Here is a 26,665-nt window from a genome sequence, read left to right on the forward strand (position 1 = left end):
CTTCTCCATCTCTGATTGCTTTAAAAGGAAAACAACAACAACCCTAAACACACACCTGATTTTGAATGCTTTTAATTACAAATAATTTTAGATTGTATGTTTTAGTCTGTGAACTGTTCTTAATTATTTTTATTGTATATTGTAATTTGGATAATGTACACTGCCGAGAGAGAGAGATCAAGCAGTATATAAACATGCTAGAAAGATAGTGCACATTAGGGATCTGCACAAATCAATTTTTTTCAATTTGATTTGTGCCCAGATCGAATTACCCCTGATTTCTTTTGTGTCTGAATCTGTCCCCCGTATCACCCCAGATTCAATTTGGATTTGATTCAATTCTATTTAGATTTGTATTGATTGGACCACTTATAAAGGTCCTAAGGGAACCAAATTTGGGTGGTGGGTAGGTCTCTTACCACCCAAATTTCAGTGCAGTGGAGCACTTGGTTGATTTTTAATGATTTATTTTTTATTGATTTTGTATATTTCCGCCATAGGAAATAATGGAGATTCAGTGTTGCCCTATCCTAACTGTAACATGGATTCCTAGAAAAGCTAAGTTCTAGCATTTGTAGAAGTCTAGTTATGGCGCAAAATGTACAGTTACTATTTTCCAAGTGTTTGGATTTTTTGGTGTATAATAGAGGTGTGCAATTCAGATTTTCTGTGTTTTGATTTGTATCCAAATTGAAACAGCCCTGATTTGATTTGGATCCGAATCTAACCCATCCGAATCACCTCATATTCTATTCTGATCTGAATCGCGGCTGAATCGATTTGGGTTTCAGATCTGGCCTATTAATTTCCCCAGATTCCCAGCTTCCTTTAAAAACAAACAAACAAAAAAAAACAACAACTAAGCTCTAGCCCTTATAGAAGTAGAGTTATGGAACAAAATATGTGGTCACTATTTTTCAAGTGTTCGGATTCTTTGGTGTATAATAACTTTCACTCAATGAATCCTTATGAGGATTCATTACACACCTTCATTTCTTCCATTCATTTTGATTGTCTTTTCAACAGCGTCAACTGCCATGTGCCAACTACACCCCACTCCCACCCACAAGGCAGTGGGGTACTACTTAGTTTAAGTTAAGTGCCTAATGGGCAGAGGCTACCACCCAAATTGCAGAGGGAGTGGGCAAAGGGCTAATTTTTGGTGAATTGTTGAAGTTTTAGTGTCTTTGGGGCAGATTGGGGGCATAAAGCAGGATCTGGGATGATTGCTCCCAAGCGTCCCATCCGACCCGCTTCAAATTTGGCCCCTTGGTATACAGAAGATCTACGGGGACTGAAGCGACAAGGTAGGCGACTGGAGCGCAAGTGGAGGAAGACTCGACTCGAATCTGACAGATTGCGACATAGAGCACATCTAAAGATCTATGCTCGGGCAATACGTGCAGCAAAGAGGCGGTTCTTTTCTGCCCATATTGCCTCTGCGAGTTCATGTCGAGCGGAGTTATTCAGGGTTGTGAGGGGATTAGTATCTGCCCCCCTCCCTTGAACCAGAATTTGGAGTCATCAGTTACCCGCTGTGATGTGTTGAAAAAGTTTTTCACAGAAAAAATCTCTCAGATTCAGGCCGATCTAGATGGAGACTCCACAATTAATTTGATGTCTGAGCTGGAGGTGCCCAACGACTCCTCTTATGTGATTCGACTGGATCGGTTTCAGTTTGTGACTCCTGAGGATGTGGACAAGCCGCTTGGAGCGGTGAGGCCTACCACTTGTTCTCTTGACCCTTGTCCAACATGGCTTGTTCGATCTAGCAGGAAGGTTGTTGTAAACAGCCTCATGGATATCATAAATGCTTCTCTGAGGGAGGGCAGGATGTCTCCTTGTCTTAAGGAGGCAATTATTAGACCTCTTCTAAAGAAGCCTGCATTAGATCCCTCACAGTTGAGCAATTACAGGCCTGTTTCTAACCTCCCATGGCTGGGCAAGGTAATTGAGTGGGTGGTGGCCTCTCAGCTCCATGCGGTCTTGGAGGAAACTGATTATCTAGACCCATTTCAAACTGTTTTTCGGGTGGGCTATGGGGTGGCGACTGCTTTGCTCGGCCTGGTGGATGATCTCCAATTGGCAATTGACAGAGGAAGTGTGACTCTGTTGGTCCTTCTGGATCTCTCAGTGGCTTTCGATACTATTGACCATAGTATCCTTCTGGAACGTCTGAGGGGGTTGGGGGTGGGAGGCACTGTTTTACAGTGGTTCCACTCCTACCTCTTGGATAGATTCCAGATGGTGTCGATTGGAGACTGTTGCTCTTCAAAATCTGAGCTTAAGTATGTTGTCCCTCAAGGCTCCGTACTTTCTCCAATTCTTTTTAACAGCTACATGAAATTGCTGGGAGAGATCATCAGGGGATTTGGAGCTGGGTGTTACCAGTATGCTGATAACACCCAGATCTACTTCTCTATGTCAACTTCTTCAGGAGCTGGCATATCCTCCCTAAATGCCTGCCTGGAAGCAGTAATGGGCTGGATGAGGGGGAATAAACTGAAGCTGAATCCAGATAAGACGGAGGTACTTATTGTGCGGGGTCAGAACTCTAGAGACGATTTTGATCTCCCTTTTCTAGATGGGGTCACACTTCCTCAAAAGGAACAGGTTCGTAGTCTGGGAGTACTTGTGGATTCACACCTCTCCCTGGTTTCTCAGGTTGAGGCGTTGGCCAGGGGGTGTTTTCTGTCAGCTCCGGCTGATACACCAGCTGCGTCCATTTCTCGAGATCAATGACCTCAAAACTGTGGTACATCTGTTGGTAACCTCCAGACTTGACTTTTGTAATGCACTCTATGTGGGGCTGCCTTTGTACATAGTCCGGAAAATTCCGTTGGTCAGCCAGGTTGGTCTCTGGGTCATCTCGGAGAGACCATGTTACTCCTTTACTGATGGAGTTACACTGGCTCCCAATAGGTTCCCGGACAAAATACAAAGTGCTAGTTATAACTTACAAAGCCCTAAATGGCTATCTAAGAGAGCGTCTTCTTCATTATGAGCCCCACTGCCCATTGAGGTCATCTGTGGAGGTCCGTCTCCAGTTACCGCCAACTCGTTTGGTGGCTACACAGAGACGGGCCTTCTCGGTCACTGCCCCGAGATTGTGGAATGCGCTCCCTGCTGAGATACGATCCTCCCCATCTCTGGCAATTTTCAAAAACTCCTGAAAACCCTGAAACCTGAAAACTTTTCACCCAAGCTTTCTCAGCTTCCTAAATTTGGGGGGTTCTAATATGTGGTTTATTTTTAAAATTAAAAACCTGATTTTGGGGTTTTTAATCACTGTAATTGTTTAATTGTTTTAAAATGTTTTTAAATTGTTAATTGTTATATTGTTTTTAATTTGTTTTAGCTCTTTACTGTGTTAGTGGTTCGATTTAATTGTAAACCGCCCTGAGCCATTTTGGAAGGGCAGTATACAAATAATAATAATAATTATTATTATTATTATTATTTGGCTTTGGTAGGTAAATCTGGGGGTAACTGTCCCACTGCCTGCTAAGTGACTGGTCCCCATGTGCCAATAAATGGAGAGCTCATGATCTCGTGAGACTCCTGAGCATGTTAAAAGTGAGAGCCACACTCCTGTGGTCTCAAGCAAAAGCAGAAATGCTTCTGGGAGCCTGCAGAATAACAGTGCTATCAACAGATTTCCTTGCTGCACGTTTTTGGAGCTTTCTGGAAGTATGTAGTTGAGCACTGTGAGAAAGAGAATGCTGGGCTGGGGTACACATGCCAGTAGCATTTTGATAACTGAACCTGCATTTCTATGTACACATCAAGAAGAAAGAAAGTACTCCATTTAACTCAATGTGACTTGCTTCCATGTAATGATGGCAGTTAAACAATCCATGAAAAATAGTTTTGGGAGAGGGGTAATAATGAAAAAGTCCTTTTAGAAATCCTCTCGGGTAAACCCACCACCACCCCACGTAGCACACATAAGATCTGTTAGTATGTTTAAAACAAAAATGCCAATAACCCATCCTCTCCTACTCTGTAGAGAATACACAAGAAAGAGATAGTGACTGACTTAATGAAGAATATTACTCAAAGTATTCCTACTGAAATTAGAATAACATGTTAAGGAATGCCTAATGTCCTTTTAATTTTAATTGGATTACTTTGAGTAGCAATAGCAATAGCACTTACATTTATATACCGCTTTATAGCCAGAGCTCTCTAAGCGGTTTACAATGATTTAGCATATTGCCCCCAACATTCTGGGTACTGACAGTAAGCCATTATCCTATCACCATTAAGTAGAGGCCTGAAGCTTAAAGGGAAAAAATCTCCTCCAGCTATGCTCAGAGGCTACGTCGCTTGTGTACAACTTTTAAAATATGCTACTTTTCAAGACAGAAGGGAAAGAGACAGGCACTAATAAGTATCATTGAAACAAGCCACAACTTTATTAGAAGAAGAGCAGCCAAGGCCAGAAGAGCTCCTATAAGCTCCTCAGAGGTCAACTCCATAGCCAGGGAACCTGCCCTGGAAAGGTGGAGGAGGGCTGTTGCTCACGGCCTGTGTGTTCTGAGTGAAGAAAAGAGAAAAATGAGATATATAAGCTCATATAGGTTTCCATCCCTTTAAAAGAGTTGGGCTTCAAGAATGAGGGGCTTTTGTTCTCTAGGGGGCTCATAAAGCCCCCTAGAGATTAGAGATACATCTGGCAGAAATTCATCAAGGGCATCTCGAGGAAGTGATTAGGGAAGCTGTACCTGTTTAAATGTCTGTCTGGATGCATCCCTCCCCAGCCCAATGTCCAACTGGAAGACCAACGTAGTGTGGGTTCATGGAGGAGCCTCACTTCTAAAGCCATCATATACCAGACTGTACAAAGTCTTTACAGCTGATATGGCGCAGAAGTTAAGATGGGTACCTTAACTTGCAATTTCCATTCTTTTTTGAGCATGAGTGAAAATGTAAAGCACCATAGCTCTCATCTTAAACGGAAGGTCTTGGGATTACTGAATACGTATATGTATTTTTGCTAAACTGTACTGAAAATAACATAGATATTTAGCTTTCACTTACATGAATTCAGGCACTTTGACCACAGAGAGCCACAGTAGATTTGCCTTTATATCTACTATGAGCCAGCATATGTCAATACTGAAGATTTCATGCACGAGAATTTGAAGAATTCTGGTTATCTTCAGAGCTCTCTGTACAGAGCAGCTTCTGTGCCCAAGCTGTGTTGTCTTTATTGGCAGATGGTAGCAGTCAGGAACATTATGTAAATTGTTTATTGTACAAATCTCTCAGTATTTTTGGTCTTTTTTCTTCTTCAGGAAAGTAAAGAAAGGTTCTTTGTTAATAGACTCCAGTACCATTGATCCTGCCGTTTCAAAAGAGCTAGCAAAAGAAGCTGAAAAAATGGGAGCAGTATTTATGGATGCCCCTGTTTCTGGTGGTAAGTGCTTCCCTAAAATCACATGTTTTCCCTGATGCCCATTATTGGCAAACTATTTCCAGGAAAGACCAAGAGAACAGGATCCTATTGCCAGGGGCGGGGTGGGGGAGCCAGATTGGTAGTCTCCCAGAAGTCTCCCACCCACTCTTCCCTCTAACAGGGATTCCCAGATGTTGTTGACTACAACTCCCAGCATTCCCAGCCAAAGGCCATTGCAGCTGAGGATTCTGGGAGTTGTAGTCAACAACATCTGGGAATTTCTGTTAAAGGGAACACTGCTCCCACCCATTTGGAATCTTGCAAACAGTACTTAAGTATGCTACTGAGGTGGTTCCTATCACATCTGTTGAATTTAGTATGTGTTCCATTTTCTTGACCACTTCCTTTATACATAGAAGACAAAAATCCTTCCCCCCCATTTAGTAGACTTGCAGCTATTATGTTTTTATCTTAAAGTTTTCAAATTCTATATTTGGACATATTTACTTTTTTTCCTTCTATGATTAGGGATAATATTAAACCAGAATTTTCTCCAAGGTTTGTTCTAAACTGGTTATTTTACAGCAAGGACACAGTCCAGCATGGAATTATGCTTACTGATCTCACTGGAACATAGCTTTTCTTAGCTATACCCTGAATTGAATCAGAATGGGATATCGGACATTTGTTTTAAACCCAGACGTCTTTTTGACACTTATTACTTTAAAATGTTGCATTGAAAGGAAAGTAGAAGCAATGCTTCTAGGGGAGGGAGTGTGTTGAGATAGCCACTATGGGAAAGGTGACCAGCACCATCTTGACTTCACTTTCATGTACTGGGATGGAAAATACATATAGAATGCTAATATACAGCATAATGCTGTGCTAACTAAATTTGATATGTTGTACTTATTTATATACCTGCAATACATATTACCCTTTTAATGCTGTCTAGGATACTCATTGCTTTAGGCTGGATTATTATACATCTTGGTAAACCTGCATGAAGCAGACACGCTTTGTTCTTATCAGCACGTCATCATTTAACTTAAACGGGCAAAAACTAAATGTTTGTGACAAAGGAGTAAAGAGAAAACATCATTGCTATGAGAATTGTAATACTGAATGTATCTTAAAGTGGAAACTTCCTGTCACAGCAAGCTAGACAAAAATTTATGCATTTAATACAAATGAACTTGTGAAGTCAGTCCTTTTTATCTTCATAAATTTCATAGTTGGCATTTTATTCCAACATTACTGAAATGAGTAGCTTCATATGGTAAATCTGTTAATAGAATTGTACAGTACATCACCCATGCTAAATGAATCGCTGATAGACCAAAATGGAAAGAGCAGTTATCTCCTTCCCCCTTATTTTCACTACAGTGAGTAAATATCAAGTGTTATATAAATGCATGCATGAAAAGTGGACTGTGTAAAGAAGGTAATGCATTGGGCATTACTAAGGAAAATCTGGTAGACGGTAGCTGGCATCTAGACTAACAAGGGTGGCTCCAGAGGGGAGGGCAAACAACCCCTTAGAAAAGTATCCCTCCCCCATTTCTGTTTCAGAAATCTAACATGTGGGACACAACTCGCCCACCCAAAAATGCACTTTGCCACTTCTGTTCTCCTCTTATTTTTTTCTCTGAAACTGCCACTGCAGATTAGCATTGCGCTAGTGGGCAGTTCAGTCAACTATCATGCCACTGTGCAAGCAGGAGGAGGAGTGACCTTTCAGTTATCTTCTCTTCCCTCTGAAGTCCACTGTGCATCACAACAATATGGCCCTGATAGTCAAAATCACCCCTTCCCCACTCACAGAATAGCACAACAGTAGACTAGATCTCAGCACTGCTGCACAAGCACAATTCTAGTTTGGATGTCAGACAGCATGTCCCACTGTATCGGCTTAGCTTGTGCCAACTGCCATTTGGCTAATTCCCTCCCAGAACTACCTCCTCAGTAGTCATTCCACCTGGTGATTATGTAACTTGATAGTTCTGGTACTTGCATTTGCTTGTTCTCCTCTTTCCTTTGGTATCATTTTGTAATTTGTAAACTTCTATGATACATTTGTATGAGGCGGTATATCAATATAATAAATCATGTCTAAGACTGGAAACCTGAGGGGAAAGCTTGTGCATCTTTTAATCTATATACAGCACCTACAGAATGTATATAGCACCTCCCAGAAAATAGCAGCATGGCTAGGACCTAAAAAGCTATTTTGGCTAATGCAGGGGCTTCTGCTAGCACAGTTAAATTTATTGCCTTTTTCCTTGTAACAGCTGATCTCCTACCATATCAAACTGTGCTTGATGGTTCTCTGAGTTTAAAAAGCAATATGCTAGGAAGGACTAGTCTTCAATTAAATTCAATTCTCATTGGGTGCATGGAACATTGCTCCACTGTTCATCAGATCCTTCTACTTGTGTGGTGTTTTGTGTTTTTCCCCCTGTAAGGAGGTGCTTTCTCCAGGCTCAAAGTAATTTAAATTTCCAGGTATGCATACTCAATTTATAATGCCTCAAATGAGTTTGCCTTTGAGCTTGTACTTCTTTTCTGTATAAACTTGCATTGTTTGTATTTTGTCATTATTCTTTTGATTCCATCTTGCAACACCAACTTCAGAATAAGAAGCAGATCTCTGTAGGGAAATGTAATTTGAAGATCTCCGTGTTGCCTGGATAGATTTCCCCTCCAATTGCTTTTCATGTATGCTAAGGGAAACTGGAATATGTTAAGTCATTTATTGATGCTGTAGTGACAAGTGTAAACTGAGAATGAAGAAAGTGACTCCTGTATGGCCTTGGTAGGCATAAGAGTCTCTTTGTACACACCATGTCACTAACGTGGCATTTGCAGCAGTTGCTAGTGTCAAACTAAAGTTCCTTTATGGAATGCAGAATGTGTGTATGTGCATCTGTGTGCATTTTTTCTCTCTTAATGGCGAAAATAACAAGTTGAATGGAGCCATTTTTACTAACGTGTGTAAATGATTCCTAGAAGATTGAAACAGTAGGCAGCGGAGCTTGTTAAAGACTTTTTATTTTACAAGCTTTAAAGAATTCAGAATATGGCTTGGCTACTAATTTTTTTTCTTAATCCAAACCGCCTTATAGACTTCGTTTCAGAGCCAGCATCGAGTCTGTGCTGTGCTTGTCTTTTAAAATACAAACATGCACTCTTGCTCTTTTTATTTACTGAATCAGAACCCTACTGTTTCCACTAGCACTGTGTCTAATTTATGATGTGACCACAAAAACTAAAATTATTTATATGTTGGCACAAAACGATACCACTGTAGTTAAGCGTCTGTTGGCATTTCCATTATAAATCCTCCCTTGGAGAAGTTTATAACTTGGCATTTTTACATTGCTTCAGGCTCAGACATGCTGTTTCTGTCCAAGCACAGATTCTTTTTACAAAATTTCATTTAAATAAGCTTGGTAACTTATTTATGTTTAAGAGCTATTATTGCAGACTAGAGTTTGGGCGCATGGTATTTAATTTGGGTTCCTTATGGTTGATTATACTGTGGTGAAATGAAAGAAGAAAAAAACCTGGGGTTTTCGAAAGGACTTTTCAAACTTTTCTTCTCACCACTCCACCGGCACAAGTATACGCACAGACCTTTTGTCTGGTGATTTTTGTTTGTTTGTTTGGAATAGTGACAGACATTCCCATGCCCTTTTCCTTCAAAATATTTTTAGCCAGCAATGCAGATAAAACATAGTCCACTTGAAAGACTGAGGAGCCCATGTTTATTGGATTTCATTGACTGTATATCAGTAAGTGACTGTCTACGCATCCCAACCATCAGCATTGAATGTATTCCTAATTTTTCAATGTTTGCATAGCCTCTTGCCACTGCCCTCGCCCCCACCCCCACCCCTCCTCTCAAGTCTTAATTATGCTGTGAAGGAAGTTTCCCCTCAGCATCTGTAGCAATACACTGCTGGTGGGGAATAGCTCCAGGAAAGGGTACCAACTAGTTGGGGGTTGTGTGTGTTTGCACTACTGTTACTGATTTACCGTAATCTTGGGTAGAAATGCCTCATTGGCATAAACCATGCAGTTAGAGTGGGATGTCATGCATTATTTTTTCGGTTGTGTTGAACGCTTAAAGCTTACTATAGCTTGATCCTGAATTCTAGCGTAAACACCGCATTGGAATAAAGGCCGCAGGTGACGATAAACAGCTTTTAAAAATGTACCCGCCGTGGCCTTTCTACCCAAAATTACAGTAGACTGTGACATCTATGTGGATCCTGATAATCCAGTTGCAGAAGCAGCTTGTATGAGTATTAGCAAGTCACAGCTGCTGTGTTGGCATAACTGACATTTGCAAAGGCCTTGGACTAGAGGTACTCTGACTGTACACATCTCCTCTTCCTAGCCCTCTCTTATTCTTGCTGCCCACAGACTTGCTCCGTCTTCCCTCCTTAGTTTTAATGCCTTGCTTCCAGTGGCATCCCATATACACTATCTGAGAGAAAGATTCTGTATACTTCCCTTACACCAACTTCTTTTTGGAAATATTTGCTCTAGTGTTCTCTTCTCTCCCCTCCTCCCCTCCCCACTGTATACTTGAGCTGAAAAGCTAGACTGCATGAAGAAGATGTATGGCGTTTGAGTTATTGTAACCACAGAAGTGCCCCAGTAGTACTGTCTGTGTGTGTGAGAGAGACCTTGCTTAGGGCTATATCTGCAGTAGAAACTTGAAGGAAATGTTAGACTGGTTCACAGACATTATTTGCCACAACATAACTTTGGAAAATGTATTTCTGTGTTGGAACTAGAGAGCTTAGACAGGAAATTCTTGGCACCCATGCGGAAATAGAATTCCGGGAGGAAGCTGCAATAATTCAGCTCTTAAGAAACACAAGATGGGCTTTGTTGAATCAAACTAAAGGCCCATCTAGAACAGCATCCTGTTTCCCACAATGGCCAACCAAATGCCCCTGGGAAGCCCCAAAGGCCCTCTCCTGCAATTGCTTCACAGCAACTAGTATTCAGAAACATACTGCCTCTGAACGGGGTGGTATCATAAAGCCAACATGAATAGCAGGCTTGTGCTCCATGAATTTAATTCCGTTTTAAAACCTAGGCTAATGGCTATCACATCTTGTGGCAATAACTAGTTATCATGCTGTCTAATCCACACACAAGTTGTTGCAGAATGCTATTCTTTAAAACAATATCTTCAACCATATTTTCTGGAGATTCAACAAAAAGTTGAGATGGTTAGCATTTTTGCAGATGTATTTTATGGATTTGTATCCCATTCTTCAGATAAATTTTCAGGGCAACTTACACAGCACAAACTAAAACATAAAAACATAGGAAACAGAAACCACAGATAATTCATCATAAAACTAATACAGATTCAGGAATAAGAGTTTTATATCTTAATTACAAACAAAGTATTGGGCAACATCCAAATTAACCACCCTTGAAATTTATAAGAAGCTAGATGTTACTAACTTAAACTTCATTAATGTCGATGGGACATAGTCATGACCAGAGGCGTATCTGGGGAAAATAGCGCCTAGGGCAAGCACTGAAATTGCGCCCCCTGTCCAAACACCTGACACCTTTCAGTTAACTTTACCATAATATCAGCTCAAAAACACAAGTCAAGCTCGTTAATCTTTTAATATTTCAAGAACTATTTAGCAGTGGATGTAGCCAGACCAAAAAATGCTGGAAAACCACAAATTCCAATATGCTGGGGCTCATGGAATACCCAAATACTATGTGGAGGTGTACTTGGAAAACTAAACTGTCTAATTCTCTACTATGTCTATTTCTCTACTATGCACTGTAGCATCACTATGACATAAGTTTTAAAAATAAATGGAGAATTTGACTTTTCCCAGATACTCTGAAAATAATTAAAGGATATGCAGAGTAAACAAGTGCCACTTCTTGGAATATATTCTAGTATTTCAGAAAGACAGTTAAAATGAGAGAAAGAGAGCAAGAAACTCACAGTGACCTTAATACTAAGGATTTAACACTGATTCAAAGACAAACTCACCATTAATAGCCATATTATTAAGACATCACATTTAACTCAAAATTGCATCAAATTGCAACTGGATGGTTCAAATTACATCACCCACTTTAAGCTGTCATTGAGGAGTCAAGCCAACTAAATACTATAAATTTGGTTCAATTTCAAATTGTGATTCAGATTCCCAGGATTTGAAACAAACAAACAAAAATGTTTTGAAGCTATTTATAGCTGCTTTATGAGCCATTTTGTCTTCAAAGTCTTGCTACCAGAATTGCTACTAGCTAAGATTTTCATTTATTGCATAATTTAAGGTGCTTTTAAGTAATAACAAAGATATGATTGCTAAAATTATTAGAGTTAATAACAATGGCTGACATCCTGACTATTGAAACACACACATAAATAGGGTCTGTGGGGATACAAATGGAACTTGCACACAACTCCTCCAGTCCCTCTACTCAGCTTGTGCTCTAGAAGAGAGGAAACGTGTTTCTTATCTTCCAGATCGTTTCTGGAGTGCTGGCAGAACTGGGACATTTTGTCTGTTTGTGCAGTAGCTAGGGTTGCTATATTCTGGCTTTTCAAATCCGGGTGCTTAATCTATGTATTATGTAAAGTGGCTTGAAAATAACTTTTGAACAGAATAGTGACTGCACGTTTTGCTCCATAACTCCACTTCTACAAGGGCTAGCTTAGCTTAAAAAAGAAAAGAAAAGAAAGAAAGCTGAAATCAGGGCAGATCTGGGTGGGCTAAGCAATCTGGTTGAGATGCTTAAAATCAGGGTGAAACCTGGAATTCCAGGGGCATGGCAACTCTTGCAATAGTGAGCCTGTGGAGGGACTGGAGGAGTTGCATGGGAACTCTATCTGTGTCCCCACAGACCCTCTTTACATGTGTGCTTCAGTACAGTAGTCAAGATGTCAGCCAATGAAATATGAAAAGCACTAGGGAAGTATGCAGAAATGGAAAATTGTAACGTGACATCAACTTCTGCTTGCCAAGGGTTGGAATGTCTCGGAATGACTTCTAGCGTGGTGAAGTAAAACTACCATGGTTTTTTTACTGGACAAATGTACTGAATTCTGAATTCTGGAGTGGTGGTGGTGGTGGGTGGGAGTGGGTTCATGTTGAAACAAAGTCCTTAAAACATTGGAATGATTACTGGGTAAGCATAATTTTACTATCTTAAGTGTATTGCTTCAGACCAGGGGGAGGAAACTTTGGCTCTCAAGTTGTTGTTGAACTTCAACTCCTATCATCCCCAACCACAATGAATTGTGGTTGGGGGTGATGGGAGTTGTAGTTCAACAACAGAGAGAACCAAGGTGTGACCTACCCGTGCTTCAAACAGTCTTCCTTCAGCTTATTTTTAACTGAATCTCTGGCTTTCCAGTTTACTGATGGAAACACAATCTGTTTTCTCTTTTGTTGTACTTGGTTGGGTATGAAGCTCCAGCTACTGTTTCCAATGAAAGTTCCAGAAAGAAATGACATTCTTGAAGTTTTATGGTGTTAACAGCTTTGAATATCTTCGTCAACTGCTGATAAAGTGAAAGAATGGAATTTGGAAATGTTCCCTAGCTCTGAATATCCAACCATAATAAACCCTTCTACAATATAGAGTTTTGTGTGGAGGTGGAGGTTTATTAATCATCAAGTGCTGGGTAAGCAAGTACAATAAGGTGGTTGAAATATACCTTGCAATAGAATGTACTTATTGCTCTGTAGTTTGTCTCAAATTTCAGTGTATTCAAAGGCCAAATATCTGCATAGGTTACCCAAAATATTGTATACTTTTTCCCTAATCCTAATGCTGCTGTTTATACAGCTGCTCTTGCTTTAGGCATTACATACTTGGTAATACTTTTCCTTCTTTTCCTCTGTCTGCGTCATGAGTCATCTGGAAGTGATGTTGAATGTTACAGGGTCTCAAAGCTCTCAACTGTTTCCAAGGGTAGAACTCTCCACTAGTTAGCAAATAGAGGATTCTTCTGCCTTCCAGTGTACAAAGCTGGGTGGGGGAAAGCTTTGCTAGCTGGTGAGAAGCAACAGGCAGAAAAAGCTCTGTGTGTGTGTGTGTGTGTGTGAGAGAGAGAGAGAGAGAGAGAGAGAGAGAGAGAGAGAGAGAGAGATTGCTTAACCCTTCTGCCACTTTCCCTATGTAAATAGCCTTCATGCCCTACTTCCATTTTGTCCATTAATGGCAAACTCTCTTTCAGGAAACAATGCTTACTTAGCTAGAAGAGGAAGAATTGCAGTGTGTTTAGTATATGAGGCTCAGTTCTAAACCTTTTCAAGTAAATGTGGTAATGAGAATAAACCATTATGTTGTCCACAGTGCATGTTGTTTTTTATTTGGCCATCAAGTTGTTTTAAGGCTTTGGTTCAGCAACAGTTGGGCTGTAGCTTTGCCTGAGATGGTTGTGCAGGGCTTCCATCACGGGGTGTTTTGAATTTTGCTGTGATATGGAATGGAGCATGTGATAGACAGAATCTATAGCTTGATTATTTGCACGGGGAGAGGAGGAATGCATACCAAAAGTAACACAACAAACAAAATACTAATGAGCAGACAGTTTTGTTGGTTTTAAAGACTTCACTACCAAGTAAATATTGGTAAGTTTATTTTAGGCTGTTCCCTCTTCTGTTTTATGCTGTTATGTTCACCTGGCCCTTCAAAAATAGATATGGACTATTGATTTTTCAGCAGGGCTTTTCACTACTATAAAATTCAACATACTTCAGATGATTGTAGGGGGTGGTGTGTATGTATATATCTGTCAGTATATTCAGACAATCTGTCAGGTTTGTACTACTTTAGAATGTAGCCAAACGTAAACAAGAAAACTTAGAAAACTGTGTTTCCAGCAGAAGGCTAGACGATTACTGTTCTCGCCAGCAGACTAGCTTTCCACAAGCAAGGGGTGTTTGGCCCAGAGAGAATTTGATGACTATTTCCCCCCCAACACATACATACTTTGCTTTTTGAAGTGGTACATTCCCACTTCAAATATATGCACCGCATGATTCAGTTGTATGTATATAGATCAGTCCTAAAACTAAATAGGACTGGAGTATGTTTTATATTCTCATTCTGGAATTAAGCAAATTAATTGAGGATACAGTGAAAAGGATTGCTTTACTAACAAATTATTAGAATCCAAAATGCAGCATGATGTATAGTTACATGATTGAACAGAGGTGTCTGCATTGTTAAGTTGGAGACTGGGCCAACTGTGAACTTATTTGTACTCAAAATAGCAATTGTTTGAGCTGAAGCATCTTAGTATTGGGGGAAAAAAATTGGAGTGGGGTTATGTTCCAGGGAACTGCGGGCAGAATTGCCCGCATGAAAAAGGGCTTTTTCAGCTTCCGTACTTCTATATCCATACATATACGTGCACTACACTATGTCAAGATTCAATGGACTGGTTTGGATTATTAGAATACAAAACACCAAGTTCAAAGGTCTAAAGTGGTTAGAATAATCACCTAGTGAGAATGTGGGGCAGGGGGATAACAAATAGGGATATGCTTGACCATGGTTCGAGCACTGGTTGGGATCAGGGATCAGGCCCTTACCTGCTCTGCTCCCCATGCTGCTTCCTGCTGGGGTGGCGCTTGGCCCAACTACCTCCACATAGTGCCAGCATGCACATGGCTTGGCTTTCATGCAAGCACAGGCACCATTTGCCTGGTCAGCAACACAATGCTGACCACGCAAATAGCTCCTACACAGATGCCATGTGCATGCTGGCACCACACGAGAGTACTTGGGCTGAGTGCCACCCCAGCAGGAAGCATGGGGTGGCAGAAAGCAGATAAGGATCTGCTCCCCGAACCCAACCAGGGCTCAAACCTCAGTTCGAGCACATTTCTAGTAACAAATCCTTAATAGTGTTTATCTTTAACCGGTAAGCAAGAACGTGGAAAGTTGCCAAGTGTATCGTTGAGACTAGGCAGGTGACTGGAAATCATGCAGTAGCTGTTCAAAAGTTTGCCACATGGCAGCTATAATTGCATGGGGAGGTAATCTGTGGCCATCAGCCATGCAGTAAGCAGTCTTGTCACAGAATTTCAGACAGCTGCTTAAGCCAAACCAAACGTCCAGATTTGCAATAAGGAGCAAAGTAGAGGGGCATGTTCAGAGAACTTGTTTTTCCACTGCACAGTAAGATTTTAAAACTGGTTTAGCACAGCTTATCTGAAGAATTCTGGAGCTGTAACTATGTAAAGTTTCTTATATATTGCTGGCCTTGTAGAACAATTACATTTGTTTACATTTGCTATGTAAAATGACATAAAACTTTGCTAAAGGTGATGTCTTTAGATGTGATCTCACATTCAGCCCGTTCAGATGACTTAGCTCCCTATACAATGATTCTTTTCTAAAGTAATAATTATGAGGTGGAAAAAATACTACTCTGAAACCATCATAAACCTACAGTTTTCACCCACGTCTTACATCTGAGTGAACTAATTTCCACTCTCTCGTCTGGTATAAAATGCATGCATTATTACAATCCTAAGCTCTCAACAGAGAACCTGAACGAATGTAGCCCCTTTTTAAAAAAGAAAAAGAGAAAATCTTGTTTCACATTAAGGTTAAGGTCATTTGATTGTCTGCCAAATAGCTGGTTTAGCAATGACAGGGAAATTGCAATTAAGGCCACATTCATATTTCCACAGGAAGACCTGCTATATAAATCAAAATTCTTTTAAAAGCAATAAAATCGCATGATAAAACATAACTTCAGCTCTCATCTTGCATCATTTTCCAAATTATTAGAATAACTATTTTTCTTCAGGTACTTTAAAAAGTAACTGTTGGCTAGCAGTGTAAAATGCACTACAATTCAGAAGAAAAATGTCAAAAAAGCAATCTAAATTAGCCATCATTGTAGTTAACAGGATACAATAGGGACTGAAACCAGTAGAATATCTGAAGCAGCATTTATCCACTCATTTGGGCAGAACTTCTGGGATGCGAAGTATTCCTGACTAGGGTTTTGCAGAACACAGCTCATAGGCGCAATGAAAGAGATACAGTCCCTGAAGCTAGCTGCTAGTGGATACTGTATTTATTTACTTACACTTATATTATTTATTGGTTATTTTTATCCTCACAACAACCCTGTGAGGTAGGTTAGGCTAAGAGATACATGACTGGCCCAGAGTCACCCAGTCAGTTTCATGGTTGAATGTGGAATTCGAACTCAGGTCTTCCCGTTCCTAGCCCAACACTCAAACCATTACGCTATGCTGGCTCTTTGTAGGATGGTGCCAAATACACTCTTACTCCCATTATTGGTCATTAGTAATGCTGTGCGATTTTTAGCACAACTGTATTTGGGGGTGTCTATTCCATTCAGTTATACTTCATTACAGAACTCACAACCTCTGTCCCACAAAAAGGGGAATGCTGTTCTCCTTCTGATTCACTGCAGAGTTATTTGCGCAGAAATCTGGGGGAATGTGTGTTACAATGGGGAGCTTACAGAATGATGGAAAGTTGTATATTGCATTTCCGTACAATTACAGTTGCCTTGTGGTTAACTTTTAACAGCTACTACATGCCTTCTGGTCCTATATGTATGTTTCATGGGGATTATACTGTAAATCAGGGGTAGGCAACCTTTGGCACTCCAGCTGTTGAACTACAACTCCCATCATCCCTCGCCACAATTATTGTGACTGGGGATGATGGGAGCCATAGTTCAACAGCTGGAGTGCCAAAGGCTGCCTACCCTTGCTATAAAATGTGCTGCATAATTGTTGTAAGAAAAAAGTAAAAATAGAACCTTTGGAAGTAGGTGATTCTTAAAACAACTTTACTAGCTTTTTAATAGAATGATTTCTTAAAAGTGTAGTAGTGATTTTCGTGTGTGTATAATATATGGGCTCAGATCAAACATAATGTGCATAAAGCATGTAGGATGCCTGTGTGTAACTCTTTGCAAAAGGTTTTGAATTCCTCTAAATTAGCCATTTGGTGGCTGAAGCTGAACAGGTTGACTTCCCTTCTGAGCAGCTGAGCAGAATTTTAACCATTTTTTAAAGGCTCCGCACATGCAGCTGTTGTACAGGATTGGGAAATCATGCACTCATTTTCTCACACATGGCTTCTTGGTCCAGTTTATTTTCATCATAATGTCTACATTTATAGATGGTACTACTCTCCCACCCACCCCCCCCGCCCTGACTTACTATGTGTCTCCAACATAATCAAGCCATTTATTTATTTATTTATTTATTTATTTATTTAAATCTTGGTAGGCACTGAAACAATTTTATTTGGTTTTAGCCAAAGAAGGTTACAAAAGAATGGTGGTGGGAAAGAGAACTCGGAAGAAATGCTACTGTGGAAATCCCACAGCATTGTGAGGAATCTCACACATTGGCAGCCCTCACTGACAGTGGCTTGGAGTATTTTTAAGGGGCAAGACAGGGGTAAAAAAATATTCTGCAGGGTTAGGTGGTCTCCTTTTATTATTTAACACATTTTTACACCACCCCATATGTAAGTCCCTGGGTAGTTCACAATCTGAAAGCACACCAACAATTAAAACATTGACACAATTAAAAACAGTTTAAAATACAGATAAAAACTCAAACTTCAAACTCTGAAAACTATAAACCTAAAAGCCTGACTAAACATCCAGAGAAGGGGAGACTCTAATTTCATTAGGCAGCACGTTCTAAGGCCTGGGGCAACTCTAGAAAAGGCCTGGTTTCGAGTTGTCACCAACTGAACCAGTGGCAACTGCAACTCGATCTCCCCAGATGATCTTAATCAGTGTTGGGGTTCATGAAGAAGAAGTAGTTCTCTTAAATACCTTGGACCCAAGCCATTCAGGGCTTTGTAGGTCATAACCAGAACTTTGTATTTTGCCCGGAAATGTATTGGCAGCCAGTATAGCTCTTTTTAAAATGGGTGTAATATGAACTCTTTGGGTAACCCCAGAGATCAACCTGACTGCTGCATTCTGTACCAGCTTCAGTTTCTAGTACAAAGGCAGCCCAACATAGAGCACAGTGCAGTAGTCAAGTCTGGATGTTACCAGCATATGTGCCACTGTTTTAAGGTCATTTATCTTCAGAAATAGACATAGCAGACAAATCAATCAAAGCTGATAGAAAGCACTCCTGGCCACTGCCTCAACCTGGAAAACCAGGGAGTCCAGAAGTCCTCTCAGATGATGTACCTGCTCTTTCTGGGGGAGTGTAACCCCCATCCAGAATAGGCAGCTGTAAGTCACTTCCTAAGTTCTGACCTCCCACAGTGAGAACTTCTGTCTTGCTTGGATTCCGCCTCAGTTTGTTCTGTCTCCTCCATCTGTGAGGGCTTGGCCATAGGTGGTCTTTGGTCTAACCATCCACTGCCACCAAAATAAGATCTTCAGCTTGTGTGACTAGTTCGGTTTTCAGTCACTAAACCCTCTGTATTTCAAAAACAATATCAAAATTCAGAAGTAGTGTGGTAAATAAAATGGGCAGGTACGTGTGAGATGGGACTAAAATAACAACACACATACTAGTAAAATAGTATTAAAAACAAGAACAGGTTTACAAGGTTGCAAACATTTTTTTTTAAGCCAGTAGAGGAACAAATAATGAAAAGTTCAGTTGGCAAGAGTACAGAGTTCAAAATACAAAACAAGCAAGCTTGCTAGCATTCTCTCCCAAGGCCTAGCAAGTTCTCACACAGAGAATTCTTCTCCCACAGCTGCCCTCCTCCTGGTTGTTCAGCCAACCCTTTTATCCATCTCCAAAGGGATATATTAACCAATCAAGGAGTTTCTTCCCTCAGGCAGCCGGAATCTTCTGGCTCTGCCTGGAGACAACCAATCACAACACATTGTAACTTTCCCTCCAAAACTCTGCAGCAGACAACATTTATCTCAGAACGGGGTTGCTACCTTTTAATGCCTGCAGAGCCTGGAGGAGACACAGAACAAACTGAAGAAAACGGAAGGAGTCATTCCTTCACACAGGCTGGCTAAGGCTCTCTCAACCCCACAGCCTGCCCCAAAGCCACTTTGAAATGGGTACAGATAATCTGCTTCTTCCAAAACTGCCTGGAGCTGAGACACCGCCACTCTCTCAGTCACCTTGCTCAACCATGGGAGGTTGGAGACAGGCCTATAATTGCCCAGTTCTGAGGGATCTGATGCACGTTTCTTCAACATGGTCTAATAATTGTCTCCTTGAGACAAGAAGGCATCTTACGCTCCCTCAGAGAAGCATTAACAAAACAGTTTCCAATGACCTGCTAAATCATATAAGCCATGTTGGGCAAGGCTCAAGAGGACAGGTAATAAGGCGAAGTGTCCCATGCAGCTTGTCCACATCCTTGGGAATCTCAAACTGAAATTGATCCAATTTAGTCACATAAGAGGAGCTGCTGGACATCTCCACAGTAGTCTCTGTAATAACTGTGGAGTCTTCTTCAGCTCAATGGTATATGTTAAAAAAAAAAAACACTCATTAAAAATGTCACATTGTGTAACAGATGGATCCAAATTATCATTCCAGGAAGGAGACCATGTACTAGCCCTCTCACAACTCCAGACAACTCCACTGTATGTGAGCTTGCAGAAGCAATGCAGGCAGAAAAGAACTGTGTGCATTGCCATAGTATAGATCTTCAAATGCACTCTGTGTTGTAATCTGTTGGATTTGAGCAGTCTTTCTGCACTTGCGGTCTAGCTGCTTCAACCCTCATAGTTCTTCCATGTACCAAGGGGCTAATTTAGAAACTGGTTGGAGAGAGCACTTTGGGGCAATCATGTCTACCACCCTAGTAAGTTCATTATTCCAAGTCTGAATCAGGGCATCAACAGAATCGCTGGGAAAACCAACTTTAAAGCCTTCCAAGGCTTCTTGGAATCCTATTAGATCCAATAGCCTTTTCAGGCAGACCATTCTAATAGGCCCTTCATCCCTGTGGAGGAGGATTGTTGCTGTGAGTCCAACCTTAACCAGATGGTCAGTGACTATGGGGAAGTCGCAGGAGTCCCCACCCACAGAACACCTCATCAGAGAAAAAAACCAAATTGCGTGTGTGACCAGTAATGTGCGTTGGTTCCAAGTCCACTTGGGATAGGCCCATAGTAGTCATGGCCTCTATGAACAAATTGTAAGCTGATCCTTACAACTGGGTTCCAAAGTGAACATTAAAGTCCCCCACAGCTATCAGTCTGGAAGACTCCAAAGCCAACTACGCAACCAAGTCAGCTTAGTTAGGGACTCTGTTGGGTAGCGAGGTGAAAAGTAAATCAACAAAATGTCGAAGTCTGTCTTTGGTCTCCAGACGTAGGTGCACACCCTCGATATAGGCCAATTCTCGGAAAGGAACCCTGCTAATGGAGATATTATTCTTATAGACCACAGCTGCCACTCCTCCCGTCCTCTTCCTATTACAGTCATCCCTCGCCAGTTGTGAGGGTTATGTTCCAAGAAAAGCTCGCGATTGGTAAATTTGTGGTTGGAAAGCAATGTAAAGCTATGGGAAACAGGGTTAGGCGAACCACAGTCACAAAAATAGCTCAGAAACAAGTAGAAAAGCACCAAAATATACTCTCGCTCTGTCCTGGTCCAAGCAAGGTAGCGGAGCACCAACTTTCCCAGCCCGCTCACTCGCTCACCCATTGACTACTCCACTCACTCACAACCCCATGGACCAGAATGGTGGGTGTTCGCTTGCTTTCTTTGCTCCTCTGCTCCCAGTTCTCCACCGCTCTCTTCCTTCTCTTCTCTGCTGCTCTCAGTCTCTCTTTCTTTTTCCTTCCTCCTCCTCTTTGTTCATGTTCTTTGCTTTCTTTGAGGACCCTGCCCCTTCTCCCCAGCACACTCTTCCTGTGGCTGCTTTGCTGAGAGGAGGAATGGAGAGTTTTGCTGAGAGGCATAGCAGCAGTGGCTGCTCTCCACATTTTGCTAAAGTGGAACTAAACAGCATGTGAGGATAGAGAAGCAAGTGGGTGCATGTACCACCCCTAACGGGTCCTAGGCAGCTTACAAGCTTAGCAGGACATGTTGGATATAGGTAGCCACCTCCTCCACATGCCTGCCCCCCCCCCCTTCACGTCAGCAGCTCTCTGAAGCAAAGCCAGCCCCATCTCCCCTCCTGAGGGCTCTCTCGCCCATGAACGTCAGACTGGCTGTCTCTTTCTTGCCTCCACTTCTCTTTCTCCTCTTCTTCCCGCTTCTTGCCACCCAAATAACAACATAACCCATGGATACTTGGGTCGCATTAGGCAAGACCAGTCATAAACTCCCAGTCGCGGATACTCAAAACCGCAGTTGGCGAGGGACTACTGTTCTTGCTCCACAACAGAGTATCCTGCCGGGAGAAGCTGAGCCCAAACTGGACCACTAGTCTCCTCCATCCATGTCTCTGTAATACATACCAGATAAGCTCCATCATTCACAATCAAATCATGGATTATTTCTGTTTCATTTTGAACATTACAAAGCATGGTGGAGGTCTGTGGTAGGTTGGTACCGCTCCTCAAGGTCAAAGAGCTGGCAGACAGGCTGCAAGGGTAACAGCTATTACATTTCTGATCTCCTTTCACCTGTAATGGCTTGCTACACTTCCAACACCACATCTTCCCCCCCCCACCAATAGAATAGCCCCAGGGACAGTGAACACCCCCCTCCCCCCTCCCCCATCGCATGATACACCAAAACACATACCTGCGTAGACCTAGTTAATACAGAGCAACAGCATGGCTTAGCCCAGCCCCCTTTGGCTGGTATCTTCAGCAGCCACCTACAGGTGGCCTGCCTAGCAGCCCGCCTTTATAGTTATAATGGCTGCCAGACCCTCCTTCTAGCAACAGACCTAGCTGGAAGTTGTTAAAATTCACCAGAAGATAGGTAGCCAACAAAGAAGCAGCAAAAATCACAGCAGAGTGTCTTGGGTGGCAGATCTTACAGTTGTCCTTGGCTGTCCATAGATGAGAAACCAATATAGATAAGCTGGTAAATGTGGTTTCCAACACTGCTGCCTGTTACTTCTTCTTGTTGTTGTTGTTGTTTTACTCCACATTCTATACATTTAGGCCTCTGGGATTTCTGGGTAGACACCCCACTTTGAGCACATTCTCATTATGACAATTGAGAAAAAACTAGGTCACTTGTGCTATGATGCCCCATTTTGAAATAGTTTTGAAACTCTGAAATAGCAGAGTTTTGTAATAGTTTTGTGGCTGGTATTTATGTGGAAAAGTGGCATACACATTTTTTAAAAAAAAATATGGGACTAAAGCTTCCACATAATGAAATTAATATCACGTGAATGACTTATCCAGTTATATCGTGAATCTACAAATCTGTTTCTGTTTGTATTCACAGTTTAAAAGTGCACTCATTGCACCGGATTAGTTTCTTTTTTATCATAGAATAAGATACTTGATTTTTAATCTTCTCTTTTGAATTTAGAATTTCATAACAAGTTAGTTGCTCATCTTACCATTCAGTTTTCAGCCTAAATAGAAATTCTGGCTTAGAGTGGTATATTCTTGTTTTCCTCTTCTCTCAAGTCTGCTGCTTTATTTCCAGATGGACTGCATTCTTGTAGGGCAGATGAGTCATCACTACAAAGCAGCCTTTCTCCTCCCCACCCCCAGGAATATAGCTTATAATTCTCTGTTAAGAGAATTTATATTTTCACCATTATTAATTGAGACCCAGAATGTTCTGTTTTCATGTGGATGAACCTTGTCAGATCAACCTTGTGGAAGATTATCAGATTAATCTTTTCTAAGAAGGAGTGGTAGCAAGTAATGTAAATTTCACCCACAACGTTTGAGGCATAGATTTTTAATCTATGTAAATAGAAAGTAAAATCATCATCAAGGTTGGTCTCTGGAAAGAATATTGTGATAAACACACCTAAATTGCCTATACTGAAATCACTTTATTTAATAGCTAGTGGAAACTTATTCCTTGCCTAGGTAGCACGTTGTGGGAGAAAAAAGAGATGGCTCTAACACTAAAGAGGATCAAACCTTTTGGCTGATTTAGTGAAGAAATTGTTTGAGATGTCTTCCGCTTAGTGCAGCTCTGTTGAAGATGATCTGGCTCAACAGATTCTGCATGGCATAACTGATTTTTTACTTATGATTAATTTGATTTGCACTTGCGTAGAACACCTAACTGTTCCAGTAGTGGAAGTGATTTGCAACTGCATCTTGGTTGCTGTACTGTACTATGAGTAGACTCTCACATGCTCTGGGCTGGAAACTTGAGAAGCCAATGAACTGAGAGTTTTAAGGCCTCTTCATAGTGCAGCAGTCAAGATGCAGTTCACACCAGGGTTGTGATCTGCACTATAGCATAACAGGATGGTATCCTACTTTTTTCTCTTAAGTCTCATGGTCTTCATCTCCATCTCTTATTTCATCCTTTTGACAACCCTGTGAGGTAAGTTGTGCTGAGAGGGAGAGTTGGGCCTCACCTAAGGCCACCCAGTGAGCTTTAAAACAGAGTGGGTATTTGAACCTAGGTCCCCCCAGCAAAAGTCCAAAACTCTACCCACTTCACTACACCAAACTGGCTGTAGTTTTTAATGGGTGCATGCTGATAAAACCCCAGACTGGAACTTCTAAAGCTCCTCTCCTCAGCATTGATGCTGGCCCAAGAGAGATTATAAACTGTTTTGAACAAAATTTATTTAACCTATTAAAAAGTCAACCTTAAACTGCAGTTAATTAGTTTACACTATTACCTCACTTCTTCTGGGATCTAAACTTTACTCGGAGTAAAACGGACTATATCAGGTGAGCTGACTTTTGCCCATATGGAGCTTTAAGATAATGATGAGTTTAAATTTCCTCTTAGAGCTAAGTGAGAATAAAACTGAAGGCAATAAATACTGTTGGTCAAAGCCATTAAACAAAAAAGCTGGGAATTCTCCAGTTCTTTACTTAAATTGTTTGTTTATCAGCTGGCGCCTAGTCTGGAGTCAAGAGCTGGAGATTTCTATCTGTGACAGAACTTTGAAACTCTTGTAGGACACTTTCATTTTAACTTAAGGTAACTTGAGTTTATAGCTTTGGCTTTAAAGATTACTAATGATTTACTCATTTCCTTACCATTTAACCAGAGTGGACTTTTTTCCCAGGAAGGGATCTGTGTTTATTTAGGGTCTTTGTCTGCGGAGGGATTAAAAGGCAGCCCACCAGCATTGTGAACTTGATGGTAATAAGGGGTCACCGAAACACGCCATAAAAACATTCTTACTATGGAATTAATTATACAGTGTAATTTTACAAAGCAGTTAAGTAAGCCTTCTTTAAGGCTTGAGCAACATTTTATTTTATTTTCTTCTGAAGGAGAGAAAAAAGTAAATTTTATTTCATGTTAAGAATCCTGATGTGTACATAAACTGATCCAGGCGCTCAGTTTACAAAAGCTTGAAATAACTGGGAAATCCCAGTTTTAGTTTCTTCTGCTGTATGTGTAATTTTTTTAAAAACTCATTTTACTACATAGTGTGCAATGGGGATAAAAGTCTTCTTAAAAGCTCTGTTAACAGATGCAACTAAGATTCTAGGTGTAGCAAAAATTCTCATGGAACACTGCATTATTTCTTCCAAACATTTCAGCCTCTTCAAAGGAACCTGTTCATTTTCCATACCACCAGATGGCATTGCAACCAAGCTTGATTTAAAATATTTGGTAGATGCTTGGAAGCATTTGGTCAGAAGACTATAGAGCTTTACATATAGCAAAAATCATTTTTTAAAAATTCAATTTAAAAACCTTGCTGCTTGGGTAGACTACTCAGGAAGTCAGCTCCTTGAGCATCCTGTGAAGATATTATATGAACAGAATATAAGAACACAGTTGCTGGAAGAAAGTAAAGAATTAGTATGTTCTGTGCAAGTCCTTTGGTGTGGAATTGGGATTCCTTCTTGTTTTATACAATGGCTGTATACTGATTTGGCTTTCACTTTAGTTATAAGACACACAATCTGATTTTTTTGTCCTATTTTATTTTATATAAATCCCTTTTCCAACATAGATGCCTTGAAAATCTTTATTCATCTCTTTAAAAGCCTGTTGTCTCTAAATACCAGTTGCATGGGGGCAACAGCAGGAGAGAGGGCAGGCCCTCAGCTCTTGCCTGTGGGTTTCCCAGAAGCATCTGGTGGGCCACTGTGTGAAACAGGATGTTGGGCTAGATGGGCCTTGGGCTTGATCCAGCAGGGCTGTTCTTATTCAATTGTCATTTATATTCTGCTGTTTGCCCAAGAAGCTCAGAGCACCATACTATGTTCTTCCTCCCCACTGTGTCCTCACAACAACCCTGTGAGGGAGGCTGGACTGAGAGAAAACGGCCCAAGGTCAGCGAGTGAACTCGATGATTGACCATAGATTTGAACCTGGATCTCCATGGTCCCCATCCATTTATGAATAGTTGTTCTTTGTGCCCCACACTGCATAGTATTCCCGTGTACACCACAAGAAAAAGTGAATTCAGAGATGAAACTTCCAGCCATACAAGTATGTCAGCACGTGTGGTAGAAATGATGTGTGTGAAAAGAGATGCCAGTTGTCAGGAATCATATGTGCATCATTACGGAGATGTACATGCTATCTACCTACCTAGCATGGTCTTCATTGAAAAGCACAGTGCAGATTTGGATACAACCTCCTCTTTTTTGGATGTACTATGTATGTAGCTGTGGGAACATGACCAGTTGCATGTAATACCATGCAACTAAAAATCCTTGTGAAACAATGGTACGTAAGTTCTATCCAAATCTGCACTATGCTTTTCAATGAAGACCATGCTGGTATGTGATTATCTTTGGCTGCTTTCGTTGTATGGGAATCTTTTCCATCTGAAGGTTACAGGAATATCTATCCTATCTATAAATTTGATAACACTTGCTAATTCCTCTTTTCCTCTTTTTAGTAATTTGTCCTTTCAAATAGATTCATCTTGGTTTGGTTATTTTCCCACATATGTTAAACAAAATCTTTCCTATAAGGCATTTAAAACAAACAAAATCCTCTACCATATAATCCCCTGAAAAGTCATATTTTGCTAAATCAAATCAGAAAATGTCATGAAGAAGGAATGTTTCCCTTTTTGACTCTATTTTCTTCTGCCCATGTTTTTATTGTTGCTTAATTCACCAAGGTGATAATTTATCAACAGCTTTATGAAGTGCCGCTCATCTTACACCATTACTCTTTAAGTATTTAATGTGTATAATCTGTT

General features: G+C 40.9%; 1 protein-coding gene across 1 annotated transcript in view; it reads left to right on the forward strand.

Annotated features, from left to right (window-relative positions):
• HIBADH (3-hydroxyisobutyrate dehydrogenase) overlaps window positions 1-26,665 on the forward strand; it is a 99,567-nt gene that overhangs the window by 15,895 nt on the left and 57,007 nt on the right. Inside the window, exon 4 of the mRNA XM_053265043.1 lies at window positions 5,301-5,422. Coding sequence (XP_053121018.1) covers window positions 5,301-5,422 — 122 coding nt within the window. The remainder of the gene's footprint in view (window positions 1-5,300; window positions 5,423-26,665) is intronic.

Source organism: Hemicordylus capensis, chromosome 6 (assembly GCF_027244095.1).
Source record: "Hemicordylus capensis ecotype Gifberg chromosome 6, rHemCap1.1.pri, whole genome shotgun sequence".
Lineage (NCBI taxonomy): Eukaryota > Metazoa > Chordata > Lepidosauria > Squamata > Cordylidae > Hemicordylus > Hemicordylus capensis.